This window comes from Mchenga conophoros, linkage group LG10 (assembly GCF_057382185.1).
Source record: "Mchenga conophoros isolate Kocher_MC1m ecotype Shallow Benthic linkage group LG10, M_conophoros_male_GT1.1, whole genome shotgun sequence".
NCBI classification, from domain to species: Eukaryota; Metazoa; Chordata; class Actinopteri; order Cichliformes; family Cichlidae; genus Mchenga; species Mchenga conophoros.
The window spans coordinates 17713699-17730118 of NC_140535.1; the positions used below are offsets into that span (position 1 = coordinate 17713699).

At 39.8% G+C, this 16420-nt stretch overlaps 4 protein-coding genes and 1 long non-coding RNA gene across 9 annotated transcripts in view; 2 read left to right on the forward strand and 3 right to left on the reverse strand.

Moving 5' to 3' along the window:
- The window catches only part of cfap54 (cilia and flagella associated 54), a 23093-nt gene extending 21445 nt beyond the window's left edge, over positions 1 to 1648 (reverse strand). For both annotated transcript variants that reach the window (XM_085288986.1, XM_085288985.1), the window contains exons 1-3: positions 1396 to 1648; positions 565 to 670; positions 116 to 265 (exon numbers count right to left, since the gene is read on the reverse strand). In XM_085288986.1, coding sequence (XP_085145112.1) covers positions 116 to 265; positions 565 to 670; positions 1396 to 1541 — 402 coding nt within the window. In that variant the 5' untranslated portion in view covers positions 1542 to 1648. The remainder of the gene's footprint in view (positions 1 to 115; positions 266 to 564; positions 671 to 1395) is intronic.
- LOC146565670 (alpha-crystallin B chain-like) lies at positions 1534 to 3904 on the forward strand. Of its 3 annotated transcripts, none has more exons than XM_085288993.1 (4): positions 1534 to 1654; positions 2975 to 3136; positions 3369 to 3491; positions 3567 to 3904. In XM_085288993.1, exons 1-4 carry the CDS (start codon positions 1652 to 1654, stop codon positions 3756 to 3758), a joined length of 480 nt encoding a protein of 159 aa, XP_085145119.1. In that variant the 5' UTR covers positions 1534 to 1651; the 3' UTR covers positions 3759 to 3904. The 3 variants fall into 3 exon arrangements, with proteins under 3 accessions (XP_085145119.1, XP_085145120.1, XP_085145118.1); XM_085288994.1 differs by lacking the exon at positions 1534 to 1654 and adding an exon at positions 1662 to 1900; XM_085288992.1 differs by lacking the exon at positions 1534 to 1654 and having other exon boundaries at positions 1918 to 3136.
- LOC146565671 (uncharacterized) lies at positions 2577 to 7327 on the reverse strand. Its single transcript, XR_014894141.1, has 5 exons — positions 7092 to 7327; positions 6801 to 6887; positions 6033 to 6101; positions 3553 to 3724; positions 2577 to 3152 (listed from the first exon to the last, which is right to left on the reverse strand). It is a non-coding gene; the product is annotated as an uncharacterized LOC146565671 (long non-coding RNA).
- A 599-nt stretch (positions 7328 to 7926) lies between these two features.
- mia (MIA SH3 domain containing) lies at positions 7927 to 9625 on the reverse strand. Its single transcript, XM_085288997.1, has 4 exons — positions 9091 to 9625; positions 8873 to 9006; positions 8602 to 8712; positions 7927 to 8519 (listed from the first exon to the last, which is right to left on the reverse strand). The coding sequence occupies exons 1-4, from the start codon at positions 9206 to 9208 to the stop codon at positions 8496 to 8498; spliced, it is 387 nt and encodes a 128-aa protein (XP_085145123.1). The 5' UTR covers positions 9209 to 9625; the 3' UTR covers positions 7927 to 8495.
- On the forward strand, positions 9453 to 15955 carry bicdl2 (BICD family like cargo adaptor 2). 2 transcript variants are annotated; one of them, XM_085288995.1, is made up of 10 exons: positions 9453 to 9774; positions 10407 to 10882; positions 12614 to 12829; positions 12959 to 13075; positions 13606 to 13752; positions 13907 to 14053; positions 14775 to 14849; positions 15224 to 15306; positions 15391 to 15505; positions 15608 to 15955. In XM_085288995.1, the coding sequence occupies exons 2-10, from the start codon at positions 10643 to 10645 to the stop codon at positions 15770 to 15772; spliced, it is 1305 nt and encodes a 434-aa protein (XP_085145121.1). In that variant the 5' UTR covers positions 9453 to 9774; positions 10407 to 10642; the 3' UTR covers positions 15773 to 15955. The 2 variants fall into 2 exon arrangements, with proteins under 2 accessions (XP_085145121.1, XP_085145122.1); XM_085288996.1 differs by lacking the exon at positions 9453 to 9774 and having other exon boundaries at positions 9897 to 10882.
- The last annotated feature ends 465 nt before the right edge of the window (positions 15956 to 16420 follow it).

Consider the following 16420-nt stretch of genomic DNA (forward strand, 5'->3'; position numbering starts at 1 on the left):
GTAAACTTTCTTTGTAGCATAAAACAACAAAGCAAATCCTGGAAACAGTTATTACACAGCATTTTAAACAGAGATACACAGGACACACACAGTCACACAGTGATGTGTACCTTACCTTCATGGCAAAGGTATTTTGGTCTGTATCAAGCCCTTCGGGGAAGAAGCAGGCCATAAACTGATCCACATTTGTGATGTCAGTTATTTTCACTGAGCTGAACTGTGACAGGTGGAGACTGTAGCCCTGCCTTAGAGCCAGCTGGTACAGCTTGAAGAAGCAGAGGGAAGAAAAATAACACTGTGAATGTGTTAACATGTAATTAATGCGCAGAAGACAACATATCCAAAGGCTTCTTATAGTTTTACTGCAGCAAAACCAAGATTGCAAATACTGAGAACAAAACCAATGAGTCAAGTAGTAAAACAAAGAATTCACAGCAACCAAGACTGACAATAGTGACTGAAAAAACTGTGTAATTCACAGACTGAATTAATATTTAATCAAAGAAAAAGTCTGTGGTAACCAAATATTAGTAGGTATTCTAATTTGGGGGATTTGTCAAATACCTTTATTCCAAAGAGAAAATCTGCAATCTGCAACATGTGCTCCTGGTACAGTTTCAAAGGCAGTCGATGTTTGAACTTTTTCCATATCTCCACCAGAATTTTAATCCTTTGAAAATGAATTCAGAAAAGCATAGCTTTAAAATAAATAACATAAATAAGCAAACATCAACACCAAGAGATCTCTAACTGGTTCAAGATCTATGTAATATAAAATATGTTCAAATCTGTTTTTTGGGATACTGACAAACTGAACATTGTTATTTTCATTTTCTACATGATCTTTTTAAAAAGTTAAACAAGGACATTCAGTGGATGCATGATAGGAAAAAGCCTTTAATTATGCTGTGATGTACGCTGACGACTCGGTTGTTCTGGGTTTTTTTTAAAAAAAATGATGCTGGCTAGCAGCAACTGTCAGCGTCTCCTAAAAAGTATAGCTTGCAGTATGATATTGAAGTTATTATTAAAGGCCACTGCAATCCTGCTTTATACAGCAGATACATGCAGTTATAGCAAAGCAAAAAATGTAAATGGTGCACTCAAGACTTTTCTTAAGTACAAGCCAAGTGTTTGAGACTAGTAACTGGACCTTATCAAACATTTCCATATATTATGGTCAAATCATAAACACCATAATAATTATAAGCTACACAGTGTATCATTTATTATTAGCTAAATACATTTTAGTGGAACAATGACGGTAATAAAAACTGCACGCAACTAGCTATAAAAATTTATTTAAATAAGCCTGATTTAATAAGCTAAAGTTTCCTATAATCAGTCAATATGAGCTTTATAAGCTAGCGCTGACTTGGCTTTTTAGCATCTCACCCTTTAGCATAAGTGCTGTTGTCCTGGTTGTTCGACGAAGCCACTTGTTTCATCAGCGTTATAAACGAGTTAATCTCTCGCTTAAAAGCTGAAAGTACTGGGTTTCTTTGATCAAGTTCCCCATAATACGACGCTGGTAAATCCATTTCTGCGTCCACAAAAACGATTCTGACCGGCTAGCACATTTATGTTGGTTATTTCCAACTACACCAACAAAACTGCTCCAGTCTAAGAGACCGGGACAAGACACATCACCATGGTAACAAGCGACGCTAATAGGGCCGACTTTGTGGATACCGTATTTCCTGTCTTTTTCTTTGTTTCTTTTCTATTCTTTTGTTGGGTTTAAGAATGAAAACTAGTTTCCCGTGTTTAGGGAAAACTTATAGTTTGCGATAAACAACGTTAACCACGTTTTGGAGAGCCTTCCTGAAAGGCCTTAAGGGCAAGAAAAGAAAAAGGTTCAGCACATATTTCTGCTGAGCTTTTGGACAGTTTTAAAAAGGTAACAGTTTAACAAAGACTGATTAAACATATAATGTCTTACACTTACAAAGCTTTCATTTATAATCAGTAAAATACAAATCCTTTAATTCACTACAGTCAGGGCTTTTACTGCTACCTGCCATGCTCATGCTTTAGTACCTTGGAGTGTCTTTATTGCTTTCTTACTTGAATTCATTTCGACCTGTCCATAAACCTAACATTTATATTGGGCATTTATATTAATGATAGATAAAAACTCCAGCTTTGATTGGACTGGTCTTTGGCTCAGGCACAGTGCCTGGGCTTGGTCTGCAAAGCACTAAAACTAAAATTCATGGTGTGATGGTTTAAAAGCCTCTGATGAACCTCTATGCTTGCAGATATAATTTAATGCATATAGCCTTCAGTACTAACATGACTGGGAGGATGAAAGAAATTTATTGGCACAACCAACGCAAAGGACTTCATATTTTACATCTGAGCTCATAGCAAAATGATACGCACAGTGTCATCTAATGCTGGCCCTTACAAACTCATCAGTTCCCATTCAGTCACACATCCACTCCACACACAAACCTAAAGCTCCTGGCACTCAGAGCACAGCAGGCTAATGCTCTGGCAGCTATTCCTCAAACAAACCCTCACAAAAACACACACACAGGCACACACACACCAGACAGGAGCATTTCCTGGGGAATGAGCATGGAGGATGTCAGCAGTATTCCTAGCCAGTGTCACCTCATGACCGAGAGAACAGGGACAGATAGAGGGTAACGGCGAGGGAGAGAACCAGTCTCAGTCAGACAGATAAAACAATGGGAGTGATGGAGGGATAAACAGTTGAGATCATTGTTCCAGAAAGATCAGGCTGTTGGCAGAGTCCATATGCAAGTGTGCATGGGAGGTCACGGAGGGGAGGAGGTGCAGAGGTGGTGAACAGAGGCAAAGTCTGGCTTGGATGGGAGGGAAAGACCTATAAATTCAGTGCAGGAGAGCACACCAGCACCCATCTCAAACCAAATCAGACCTAGTCAGCCTGCCTCGTCATTTATTACAACCCTCTTGGAATCTCACCATGGATATCCCCATCCAGTATCCCTGGTACCGCCGGGCGTTCCCACATCGATTTCCTGACCTCTCCATGGCAGAACCTCTCACTGACTGGCCAATGATGTGGCCATTCTCCTGGTCCTTCCCCTGGATGCGCCCTTTGTTTATGCGCTGGTTCAACTGGCCCGACAATGGACACAGTGAGGTAGAGTACAGTTCACCTGTGTAATTAAGATTATTACATCATGGGAGTTACGCACAAATGTCAGTGTTTTATGGCCTTTCGTTTGTGAGGTTTGGATTAATGATCATCAGAGTCAAAACCTCCACTGATATCATGAGTGTTTGTGTAATTTTCAGGTGCCAGTCCTTCATTAAACAAGATTTGTATGGGTTTTTATCCCAGGCTGACTCACTGCTCTACTGTATGTATTTAGATGCGCTTGGAAAAGGATCGCTATGTCATTTATGTGGATGTGAAGCATTTCTCCCCTGATGAGCTGTCTGTCAGCGTTAGTGATGATTTCATCACAGTACACGGCAAACATGAAGACAGACAGGTCAGAGGAGCAAATTTAACACCAGAAAATAAATTTAGCCACACTGTTCTGATGCACTCACTAATTCTGTTTCAGGATGACCACGGCTATGTGTCAAGAGAGTTTCTGAGGAAGTACAGGCTTCCTTCTGGTGTGACATGTGCCGAGGTCACCTCCAGTCTGTCGTGTGATGGTGTACTGACAATCACAGCACCTCGGTCATCTCCTGGGCCGGAGCGCAATATTCCTATTTCCTGTGAAGATGGAACACAGAAACAGAAAATGTAGAGCAGAGCCTGACGCACCAGATGCTGCTTTACCATTAACCCTTTATATTGTCTGTTATGTTGGCAGTGCCGTACATATATATAGAGTAGTCATACAGTTCTAGATGTCTAAAACTGCTGTCTAATAAAACAGTTCCTAACCCCTAACTCACTATTATTGTGTTGTCTCAGCAAAACTGTAGAGCTCGTGTAACAGTCTGTTTTTGACAGTACAGCTTTTATAGACACATCATGGTGAGCTCCAGGATATTGAGCTCCCAAGAGTTCATTTCCCTATCATAAACAAACAGATTAGGCTTCTACGCAAAATACAGTCGCACATGTAACAGTATTTCCAAAGACAAATTCATAACCACCATCAGGCATTTAGAGAAACACAATGTCTCTAGCAGCCTTTCATTTCAGTGGCAAATGTGCTAGTTAGTAACTGAACCCAGAGAAGCTTGCAGCATCTACTGGTTCTGCAGAGAAATACTAATACTAATCAGTACTATCCACTAAAGGTGCTAACACACTAACCAAAGATGTATTTTCAGCACACAGAGCAGAGTGAGCGGGTATTAGTAAGATGCCAAATGTGCTGTGTTCATTCTGTGGGAAGAGCATTGGTTTCTGCATGTGTGAGGAGGAGGTTTTCTGGAGGCACAGACAGCCCGTTTGTTTTTAGTAAAAAAAAAAAAACTAAATAAATAAACAGAAGAAGAAGAAAAAGCCACCAAAGGCCTCGGGACCAGGCGTGTTGAGAGAATGAGAGCGAATGAGCAAGAAGCAAAGTTGTGGACAAAGGAGAGAAACAGACAGGGCCCCTTTTTCACTGGGGAACATGACCTCTGAGCTGCTAAGGGTAGTATGATTGTGAATGTACGTGAGCGCATTTATACTTGTAGATGCAAGAATTACAACTCTATTATCTTTGTTAAGCCTTTTGGAATATTAACACTGACAACAGCAAATAGAATAAATATGGAGATTCAAGTTCACAGGTCGGTTGTGTGTGTTTTTGAATCATTGTCAAGGTTTTCTTCTGTCTATTGTGTTGCTGTTCTCAAATGGATTTCAAATAACAACGTACACTCACTGACCACTTAATGAGGTGTTCAGTAGCTCATTAACATCAATATTGATCAGCCAATCAAATGGCAAGAACTCATGGTCATGGTCCAGATGATCTGCTGAAGTTTCAGAGTAGGAATCAGAAGCAGATGAACTACAGCTCGGACAGTCTCGGTCGTTGTGTCCTTTGGCAAGACAGTCAAAGGAGCTAGCAAAGAAAAGGGCAAGACACTTCACCCATTGCCTACTGGTGGTGGTCAGAGGGCCCGGTGGCGCCAGTGTCCGGCAGCCTCGCCTCTGTCAGTGCGCCCCAGGGTGGCTGCAATGTAGCTTGCCATCATCAGTGTGTGAATGTGTGTGCGAATGGGTGGATGACTGGATGTGTTACGCGCTTTGGGGTCCTTAGGGACTAGTAAAGCGCTATACAAATACAGGCCATTACAGCAGCAAAAAACCATATTAGGTCCTTCACCTGTCAATTACAATTCACACGGGCTTGACAAAATTGGACAATAGTAAAAGAAGGGAAGATAGAAGGAAAAATGTTGCCTGATCTAATAGTCTTGATTTCTGCTGCCACTTTATTAGGCAGAGGCGGAGCCAGATATTTGAAACACCCGGGGCTTAGCCCAAAAGGATAGTATGCATGTGGGATTTTTTTTCCCTTGGGGGGGGGGGGGGGGGGGGGGGTAGAAATGACTGAAAGATTAATTGGCTCTGTTTTGAGTTTTGTTCAAAAAAGAATGACTTCATATAGGGAAAAATATATATCACATGTGCAGAACACCTTAAACTAGTTTTTTAATTAAGCAGCAAGGCAGAACAAAATCAGGGCTGTATCAAGACACGAGGACTAAACCCCAATTCAACCAGACCAAGAACTGATCCAGAATTAAAACAGGACTACAACAGTTCAAAATCAGCACTACTTGGGACTTAACCAAGACAGAACCAGAATCAGAACTAGATGATAGTAGCACTAAAAATCATCATAGACCTGCACTACATTTATTTTTTAATTTTACCAAAGTACAATATTTAGATTGAGAAAGGTTTATATAATTATTTAGCCTTGTTGTGCAAACAAGCCTTCATAACTTAATAAATATAGAATTTGAAAAATAACAAACCTAAAAAGAAACACTAGGTATGAGATACATGAGTACCTATGATACGGTGATACTTTTGGTAAACAACCATTTGACTAACATGTGTGTCTCACCTGCTCTTGTTCATCTCTGTTCTGTCCTCATTCTCCATCTCCCTCTCTGTTCCTCTCTCCCTCTTTGTGCTGACAATCATCAAATATACAAATATTTACAAACTCTTCAGATAAAAACACAAACACTTTTTAATTGTAACATCAAATCAGACTAAATGTTTATTTTTTTAGATTGATAAATATAAAAAACATATTTGTTAACTTTAAGAGTAAAGAGAGAAATCGTCTGTATTTCTTAATTGCAAATGGCACCAAATTGTATTCAAAATTGAGCCACACTTATGGAGCTCCACAGTTCTTTTCCTGGTGTTTTGGTTGACATCTCTTGATTTTCCCATGTCACAGAAACAGGCTCTGTGTTTTGCCTTATATGCATCCACAGCTGTGCCACCTGTTTACTCACATGGACTCTACTAACCTATCAGAAGCTTCTTCAGCTCAGAATGGAATCGTCTGGAGTTTTCTTATTAATTAACAATAAACTTAGTGTACATGTACTCCTAAATTTGATGAAAGTGATAAAAAACAGAAAGCTCTGTCTCTCTTTATTGTGACATTTAACTAATTCAAAAGATATTTCAATATTTATCTAAAACAAAAGTTTACTCTAAATTGATGTTGTGCAGTAAAAATGTTTTATGTTTTCTCCCTAAAGTGTAAATATCTGGTTACAAATGTGAATATCCTGCTGTGTACTGAAATTCCTCTTGTTTTGCATACAAATATACTGAACAACATACAAAGCATAATATATAAAATAACATTTACCTGAGTTTTTCTTTGAAAGAACCCTCTAATGTCCATTCTTATATTTCAGTACATAACTGAAACCGATTTAGTCGGGGAGGGTAAGAACTGAAAATATGAAATAAACACACGTAAGCTAAGAATCTCTAAAAAAAAAAATAGCATTTGTTCGGCTTTTCATTTCGCCATTTGTTGATTCACTTGAAGAGCAAGTAACGTAATATTGGTCAAGTGATCAGTTTGATATCAATCTTTCGTGATGCACCGTCATATTTACATTATTTGTACGGTACGAATGATTTGCTTTGGTACCTGGTCAAACTTAAGCTCTCCTTAGTATGGCTGGCTCCGTCTCTCCAACAGCGCACTGACGGGCAGCAGCTGCCCCGCCCCCTCGCTCAGTCGCTTAGTGCCTGAGCTTGGATCATACCAATATCAGGGGGGGATTCACGCACAGTCGTAAATTCCCACAGTGTGCACTATGTGCTTCGAATATTGTGTGTACTTTTTGTTTTATACAGTTGTCAGCCAGGCATCTAACTATGAAAAAATTGCACTCCAAAATACCCCGGGCTTCTGACAAAACAACCCGGGCTTAAGCCCAGTAAGCCACCCCCACGCTCCGCCCCTGTTATTAGGTACACTGTATAAAGGTGTAGCTAAAATAATAGGATCAGAATTGGACGTAAATAATGTGAAAGCATGGATTCATCCTGCCATGTATCTGTTCAGGCTGGTGGTGTAACAATTTGGGGGATGCTGTGGCACAGCCTTCTGAGTACTGTTAATGATCATTTCCATCCCTTTATGACAGCGTACCCATCTTATGCTTCCAGAAGAATAACACACCATGTGGCAAAACTTAAATAATCTAAAACCTGTTACCTGAACATAACAGTAGGTTTGCTGTATTCAAATAGCTTCCACAGTCACCAGATCTCAATGGGATGTGGTGAAACTGGAGATTTACGTCATGAATGTGCAGCCAATATGCAGCAAGTGTTTGATGATATCATGTGAAAATCTATGAAGAATGTTTTCAGTAACTAGTTGAACCTGTGCAATGCAACAATGCAGCAAAAGGTGTGGGTGGTTATGTACAGTGAATGTAGAGCTGCTGATATTTTTTTTCAGACACTTTATTAATATTGGGGAACTGGAGCTTTCAGGAATGAAGGTTTAGCCTGGCCTCAAAAAGCACCAGATAAATGCTTTGCGGCACGCTTTATTTATTAAACAATGCAAAAGTCCCCTCTAATAAATTGAAATTTCTTACTTCATTGCTGCTTTTAAAACAGTTTTTACAATCTGACATTGCCTGTTGATAAGACACACAACGCTCACGAAAAAGGAATAGCTTTAGCAGAGAAAAGGAGGGCACAAGTCGTGTTTCCTTCATTTGTAAGTACACGATGGACAACTTTTATTATTATCTGCAAAACCTCAGATAAACAGGAGCATTACAGACAATGTACATCGTTCATCTGTCAACAAAGCAAGGCTGCAGAACCGCTGCTGATGTCTAAGTCATCGAAAGACAGCAAGACCATCAATGGAGACATGAAATTATAATAATACGTTTTCATAATAATACATGCACTCATTGCTGTGCAGAGTTTATGCATACTTCTATTGGCGCTCATGTTATTAGATGCATAAAAATAAACTGTCAGCAGTGTGCATCATATCAAGTTAAGTTTCTTGGGAAGTGTATTATCAGTAACAGTAGAAGTCCCATTTCTGGAAAAAAGAAGATACACTGAATCAGGAGAAAGCACTAAATAATTCATATGCACATGTGCATGTGTGTGTGTTCACCTACAGTAGTTTTGACTTCAGTTGTGGCTGGCATGAGAGCATGTGTCTCCTCCACTATGCTACTGGGGAAGTGGCCAATGCGAGCTTCCTGTTGTCCATAATAGGCGTCTTGTACCTGGGAAAAGATGACGCAGATAACATTTGTTTGATAACATTCAAAACTTTTAAATGTTTTGCTGCACATGGAAGCCCAAGCCTGTGACGTTTTCACAGTTTTATGGTTAGAGCCGTGCCCAGGCCATTTATAGCCACATAAATATGTCACTTTTACTCACACTGCCAGCCCAGAAGAGATTCCCTCTGTCTTTTAGCATTGCATAAACATAGACAAGCTGCCCCTGCCTGATGGGGATGAACCTGCAGTCTCCAGGGTAGTAGTCCTGCAGTGCACGAGCTATCAAGATAGGATCTGTGCAGGGACAAATGTCATGAGCTATAATGTGATATGAATCTGACCTTTTTTTCCGAAGCAAAATAAACAGTTGATACTTACAGCTGCACTCGGAGTCAGCACAGAGTTTCTTGTCAGAGAGTTTAGGCATTTGCTTTCCAGCTTCAGAGGTTCCCAACACAAGGCACAGGGAAAGAGCAAACCACAGTTCAAAAGCCATGTCTTTACGTCAATGTACCTACTGATGGAAAAGCCTTTTTTCTCAGCTGGGAAGGTCCTGGTTTTCAGTCTTCTTGTAAGTCTGTTTGGCCACTCTTAAAATGAAGGTGCAGCAGAAGCAGTCCCCTTTTTCTTCTTCCCCCAACCCTTCGTCACATGAGCACACACAGAGCTCCTTTGAAATTCTTCAAGCAGGTAAACAGGATGGGGCAAAGGGGGTGGGGAGTAGACAGACCCCTGCTTGTGTCCTAGACTTTTCCATCTGTCACGCAATGCAAACCCCTCCCCAGTGAATTCCCCAGAATTAATCACTTCCTTGTTTAACTGCCTGATATCCAATCAGCAACTATTAATTTTACCCCACTTTTCCAGTATTCCCTGTTCTTTCTGTCAGTTCCTCTTCCTTTTTCCCTCGCTTCACCTTTGGAACTCAGTAGGTGGAGCCATGTGCTTTATTTACATAATGAACGTTTCCACTACCAAGGAAACCAGCTGAGCTTCTCTTGCGCAAACACTCCCAAACAGGAAGACTGTACCTGTTAGCCTGCGGTGGCAGAGAGCTGTCAGGTAAGACCTAACTTATCATTTTTCAAAGTCTGGTGGAAAATAGGTTAACACGGATTCTGTCAACTGTCGTACTGGCAATAAAGTAGGACTGAGTTTATTACTTGTATTTTAAAGGACTTTAAATAGCATGTCAGCACAGATTCATGATACCAATAGGTAATAACAGGTGAGAAGCAAATAGTGACAGACTTGATAGTTGAGGCTGGTGAGACTCCAGATACTGACACTGCTACACTGTGACTGAAATTCAGCTTATACGGTCTAAATTTGAATAAAAATAATCTGGGAATTATTCATGATAGCATTGAATTATCAAACAAAAAGCTTTTTTTTAAGACTAAGCCTATGCTGATTGTTTATTGATAATTTGACCTAAACGTATTACTTAAGAGTCTACTTGAAATACTCAACACATTGTAGCGATCACAAGAAGTAGCAGTTCACAGTGCCTCTGGAATTTAGGGAGGAGACAATGATAATAGTGCAGGTTGGTGTTTCGGTCAGAGCTACAAAAGCACCTGTCAGACAAAAGATCTCCTTTTAGGCCATGCTGGATTATGTTACCAGAAAGCAGCTAGTGTGATATTCACACAAGGTTTTCTGTGTTATTAAATGTCTTTTCTTGCCCAAAGATGTCCCGGTAAAGACCAGAAGAGAAGAAGAAGTGAATGATATAAGCACTGGGACCACACACTGAAGCACAAGGAATACTCTGGATAACAAAAGTGGAACCCAAACACCTGTAAACTAAACCATCAGGAAACAGAAAGTCCTGACTCTCTATCCATTCTCTTCCACTGAAGAGAGACTGAATCACAACTGCAGGACTTGGGATAGTACTTTTTAACTGATCCTTCAACTGTCAGCTATGTTCAGCAAAAACAGTCTTCCCTCACCCAGCTTGGAGGACTCGTTCTTTCCTCTCTCTCCCTCCTCCTCGGTCTCTCTCTCCTTTGGTCTCCCCTCATCCACATCCTCCCCTGGAAGCACTGACAGTGGAGGAGGCATAGAGACTGACCTGATTCTAGCTGCTGAGCTGGGACGGGCTTTACTGGAGAAGAATGAGGAGCTGGCAGCCTCTCTGGAGCAGAGGGAAAGGGAGCTGGAGGTAAGATTAAAGCTACTGTTGTCCCTTAATCTCCCAAAAGGTCATATTTGATAAACACATTTTTACACAAAATGAAATGGGAAGTAAGATTAGCTAAAATTACAAGCAAATCGCTGCATGAAGGCAAAACTTTTGGATGTGGCCTGCAGTGCACAGTCATTCCACCTGTGGGCAGAAGATTTGTCAGATTGCAAGGAGACAATGCAACCATGATAACCACCCCCACTGGAGGAGAAAGAGCTCCAACAATGTATAACCGCAGACTGAAACTTATCCAATGCCTTTAGCTGGCAAATCAGTTCACTGTGCTGAAGGAGATTGTATCTGGTTAGCTGTTAGGAAGCTAATGCTAACTTTGTCTCATAAAGCTGCCATAGATCACCAAGGGACTTGCAGACATACCATTACTGACTACTGCTTTACAAAATAACTTAAGTTACACAGTGTGAAAATGCTATCAGAAATAGATATATAGATAGATTTTATCTATATATAAAGTATTTAAACCATTTGTTTTTTCTCTACAGAGATAACAATACATTTAACATTAAATGTGGCAGTACAAAGCTAATTCTATCATTCTAGTTCTAGTATGCAGTCTAATCATTAAAAATGGTCAAAGCATGTGACATCAGCTATGTCCCCCAGTTACCCAGTTATGTAATCAAATGTTCTACAGCCACAACAATCTTTTATGCTGGCTATGATAATGATCCATGATTACATGGCAGCCATCATGTCATGATTTCTTAATCCACTGTTATTCCAAATAGTGTTTCTGCAACTGCATTAGAGGTGAGCCAATCAATTTAAATATCGTTAGTATCGATACCAATGCCGCTACTGGTATCGGACTGATACTAGAGTGATGAGATCAATGTATTGTTTCAATCCTCTAAGTTCAGTATGTAGCCTTCTCAATTGGGTTAAACATATTTTTGGAAAATATACCCCAAACATGCACTATGAAAAATGGCTCGACCTTTTTGTGTTGACTGTAGTGTCTGTTTTATTTATAGCCTATAACACATTCAAACAGAAGCTGACCCAAAGTGCTTTAGAGACAGGCAAATTTACATCCCAGGGCTCTAAAAAGGTTTGAAAATACATGCAAAGCTGAAAGGTGTGTTTTATTGTGTCAACAAATAATTGTGCAAAGTAAAAATCACAGTGATTTAAGTGGTCATTAAAATGTGTTCAGAATTAAAGTATCAGTATCAGTATCAACAATACTGGCCTTTTATTTACTTGGTATCAGATGATACCAAAAATTTTCAGTACTTTGCACTACAGTGCAATGTATGGGACATAACACGGTGCTTCCAATTCCTGATAAGTATGCATTACTTAACCTGCATGCGCTCCAACTTAATGTGAGTTAAGTACATTTAACTTTAGCAGAAGTCATTTAAGTAGATCTTCACCATATATCAGGTTCACGTGGCTTTGTGTTAGTTATACTGTTTTTACAGCTTTTAATTTTTTAATTAATAAATCTGCCCCCAGTGCAGAATCGACAAGCACAGAGAAATAAACAGAAAAGTATTTTTCATGAAATACAATGTTAAATGTTCTTTGAATGTTTTTGATTACATGTAACCTTTTTTTTCTGAGTCTTCCTATTGAGCACGCTGGCTTGCTGTCACACTGCCATGTCCAGGACTGGAGTCACCATTCATGTCATCAGGAAAGTCTGGTTATTGAAGCTGGTTCATATGGTGTTTAATACAGGCTTTACAGCAGGAGAAGCACGTTCTTCAGAGGAAGCTGGAGATGAATGAACTGGCATTTGGACAGAGGGAGGCGGAGCTAACTGCTGATTTAACAACTCTGCGGGCTGAGGTGGAGAAACATCAGAGTCAAGGGCGTGACCGGCGAAAAGATGAAAGCGAGCAGATGATCCAGTTAGCCAACCATAACCAGAGACTGGTTGAGCAGCTGGCAGAGGTTTGTTTTAATGGATCAGTGAATCTCTGCACGTATGTTGCATCACAGGAAAATGCAGACTAACAGGTTTAGATAGTCCTACCTTTATTATTCACACCTTTCTCACCTTCCCATTTCTCACACATCTAGGCTGTGACACTGGAGCATTCCTTGAGGACTGAACTGCGTACCATCAGAGACGAAATGGAAGAATCATCTTTTAGCCGAAACATCAGCTTTACACAGTTAGAGAACATACAAGCAGAGGTAAACCCATAAGTAAAACATTGCATACACAAAAGTTTTGGTTTTATTATGAACAGCACACCCAAAAAGCACAAAGAGCAGCAGTAGCACCACATGAAAGTACAAGACCTGCTTTTTAGAGGCAAGTCTTAAGTTCGCAATGAAAAGTCCACAAACCACATCTTTTGGGAGTCAATTTTCATATAGCATAAGCTAAAATCAAATCTCATGTTCGGATAATTTGAGTCTGGCTTGAGACTAAATACCAGCAAAAATAAGTAAAATTCTTAACGTCATGGAGGTCTGACAAGCCTTCAGTCACAATAATTTGTGTCATCATGAAGCATGAAAATCTGGTTACAAAATAACTGTAACGAGAAATAGTGGAAAATTCTTAAAATGTTCAGTTGAGGTGTAAACCAACAATCAGGATGCTGATTTTATAAACCTCTTAACAACCTCGAGGTGTGCAGGAAGTAGGCTTTGGGGTGACATCTGGGCTGACAATGCTTTTATATTGCTAGTCTATCCTTTTGATCCTTCTCATACAGAACAGAGTTTTGCAAGAGTGGCGGTCACACATGGAGACGCAACTAAAAGCTTCAGGGGAAGACAACCAAAGACTTCGCATGGAGCGAGAGCGCTTCAGAGACAGACTGTCAGAAATGCAGATGAAACTCAAAGAGAAAGAAGCAGAGGTGAGCAATAAATCGGAGGCATATTTAGGATCAGCCGTGGTGTTGACCGATGAAACTTGAGGCAGTTATATCTGTTGCAGGAAGCATTGCTCATCACAAGCAGAGGTCATTAACACGTTCTCGATCTGTGTGTGTGCATGTGCTTGGTGTGTAGATAGAGCAGGAGCAGGGAGTGGTGTTTGAGTTGCGCACCTTGAATCGCTCTCTACAGCAAAAAGCTCTGAACCTGGATGAAGACAGCATCCTGGACAGGACACAAGCAGAACCTTTGTCTCTGCTGAGTGAAATTCAGCAGTCACAGGTGCCCACAGAAACACACCCACCGAGTAACTCCACAGTCTAAGTCAGTGTGTACCGATCCTGTGTACCAAAGCTTGTCTGGATAATCCTTGTACTCGTGTATGTTTACATGATCCATCCGATATTGATTTTTGTCTCTTGAGCACAGAGATTTCTCCAGATTCACTGAACCTTTTTATTGTTCTGTAGCTGATGATGTCTTCACTTTTTTACACTGACAAACATTATTATGAATTTGTAGGCACAGTATTTTTAAGATTAGTGACCGCTGCCTTTGTTTGCTCCTGAGAAACTTTGTCTCTCTAAAACATTCTCTTTTAAACCCAGTCTTTTACTGACCTGTTTTCCAGTTAACCCAATTAGTTGCAAAATGTTCCCCTAGCTGTTTCATCTTAGTGCATATTACTTTTTCAGCCATCTGTTGTGAGCGTCCAAGCGTTTTTGAGAAAACACTGACATAAATTGGTACAGATCAGCTTATGTATTCAGCATAAGTGAATGTGGTGATCTAGGCAGGTAAAAAGAGTCCTTTTCCACACTGAAAAAATCTCACTTTTTCAAATTTACCTTGCTTATACATTAATCTCGCCCATATAGTGCACAAGTCTGCCAAAAAAAGCAACATATTTGCAGGACAAATTTGCATTAACAGCACAAATGCCTAGTTAAGTGTTGGACCCCTCTGACTTTTTGTGATGCGGTGTATATCTCTCCTGTTACAGGCTAAAGAGGCTCTTCTAGCTCACTCCACAGTGCTGCAAGCGAGAGATGAAGAAATACAGGCACTCAAAGAACAGGTCAGTGAAACTGTATGCTGTATATACTGTCCTTACTGCTGCAGGAATAGAAAAAGACATATTTGCTGATTTGTCTAGCAAAAACAGACAATATAGGAAGCACCAACTGAAGTCACGGAATTACATTTTTTAATAATGTGCTATAGAATCAGTATGTTTAAGTTTGGATTAATTTAATCAACATGTGTTGATTAAATTGTGAAGACGTGTGTGATGTGACGATTTGAGGCTAACTGTGTGACATTATGTAGCCTATTTTTCTCTGCTCAGCTTTTATCTGTGCACGACTTTATAATATCACATTTATTTTGGAGGCCAATCATGCTCTAATATGCAATGTTCTGATCAATGTGAGTGATGTATTTACACATCAGCTTGAAGGTCAGAGAGAAGAACTCGAGTCTCTGAGGGAGGAAATTCAGCTGTGTGGCCGCAGTTCAGGAAAGCCAAGCTACAGGTAATGCTATGCTGATTAGTTTAGTTTCTCTCAATTTTATTTAGATTTTATTAAGATAAATCTGTTTTTAAAATTTCCATTTAGGTCCTTAGAAAGTGAACTGGTCACGGTGCGTCAAGAGAAAGAATCACTAACTCAGCAGCTTCTCAACACCATCAAGCAGAAGGTGGCGCTGTCTCAAGAGCTGGAGGCCTGGCAGGTTTGTGTACCTGGATACAAAACTACAGATAGTCTCTTTTGGAAAAATGGACTTTAAAAAATTATTATACTTTTGTAATCTGAACCTTTGCTCTTGCTCCAGGAGGACATGCGGGTGGTGATAAATCAACAGGTTCAGCAAAGGGAGGAGGAGAGGAAGAAAGAGAGCCAGCAAGAAAAAGGTGCTACAGGATTCCAAAGAAGCAGGTCTTTGAGAATGAAGGGAGAAGGATCGAAAGGATTCCTCTCTTTTTTCAAAGATATATAACAGCAAGAAGACTCCCAGGTTTAAATGGACACTATCCGCAATTTTCTTTGCCACTCTGTCTTTTGTGGCCAGATAATGGACACTAATGCCATATTAGCAACAAGTGACTTGTTTACATACCTATATTTGTATATATGTATGTACAGTGTATTATTAATTTCATACTTTATATTAAAAAAAAGTCTCAACTGAGTGTTGGATATGTTATCATCTTTTCTTGCATTATTTAAGTCACTTCTAGTTTTTTAACCTCCTAAAACCTGGCGTCCACATATGTGGACATTACATTTTGAGTTATTTAGACCAAAGTACTCAAGTTTGCTCTACAAGAGCCTGATATCCACTTACGAGGACATTATACTGCTACTGTTTTAAACGAATATGCTCATATGTGGCTCTCATTTTTCTTAGAAACAAAAATCAGATAAAAAGAAAATCTGGTAATTCTTTGTTTTTTGATCAAAGAGAAATTAAAAATGCATGCCGTGGAAGAGTTCAGATTTTAGGAGGTTAAAGACAAAAGTTTACAAGATTTTTAGAGGCAGCATGCAAATACGAAGGAATAAGAGATTAAAAAGGACCTATCATTTTCAGGTCTTATCCTTTACTATGTTACACATTATTCAAAGTTCAAAAATAATCTTTCTT

Coding starts and splice junctions, on each gene's coding strand:
- mia (XM_085288997.1), bottom strand. CDS start 9,208: ATGGCTTTTGAACTGTGGTTTGCTCTTTCCCTGTGCCTTGTGTTGGGA. Junction 9,007..9,090: donor TGCTGACTCCGAGTGCAGCT/GTAAGTATCAAC, acceptor GTCCCTGCACAG/ATCCTATCTTGATAGCTCGT. Junction 8,520..8,601: donor CAACTGAAGTCAAAACTACT/GTAGGTGAACAC, acceptor TCTTTTTTCCAG/AAATGGGACTTCTACTGTTA.
- bicdl2 (XM_085288995.1), top strand. CDS start 10,643: ATGTTCAGCAAAAACAGTCTTCCCTCACCCAGCTTGGAGGACTCGTTC. Junction 15,307..15,390: donor TCAGGAAAGCCAAGCTACAG/GTAATGCTATGC, acceptor ATTTCCATTTAG/GTCCTTAGAAAGTGAACTGG. Junction 15,506..15,607: donor AAGAGCTGGAGGCCTGGCAG/GTTTGTGTACCT, acceptor CTCTTGCTCCAG/GAGGACATGCGGGTGGTGAT.
- LOC146565670 (XM_085288992.1), top strand. CDS start 2,957: ATGGATATCCCCATCCAGTATCCCTGGTACCGCCGGGCGTTCCCACAT. Junction 3,137..3,368: donor CCGACAATGGACACAGTGAG/GTAGAGTACAGT, acceptor GTATGTATTTAG/ATGCGCTTGGAAAAGGATCG. Junction 3,492..3,566: donor GCAAACATGAAGACAGACAG/GTCAGAGGAGCA, acceptor ATTCTGTTTCAG/GATGACCACGGCTATGTGTC.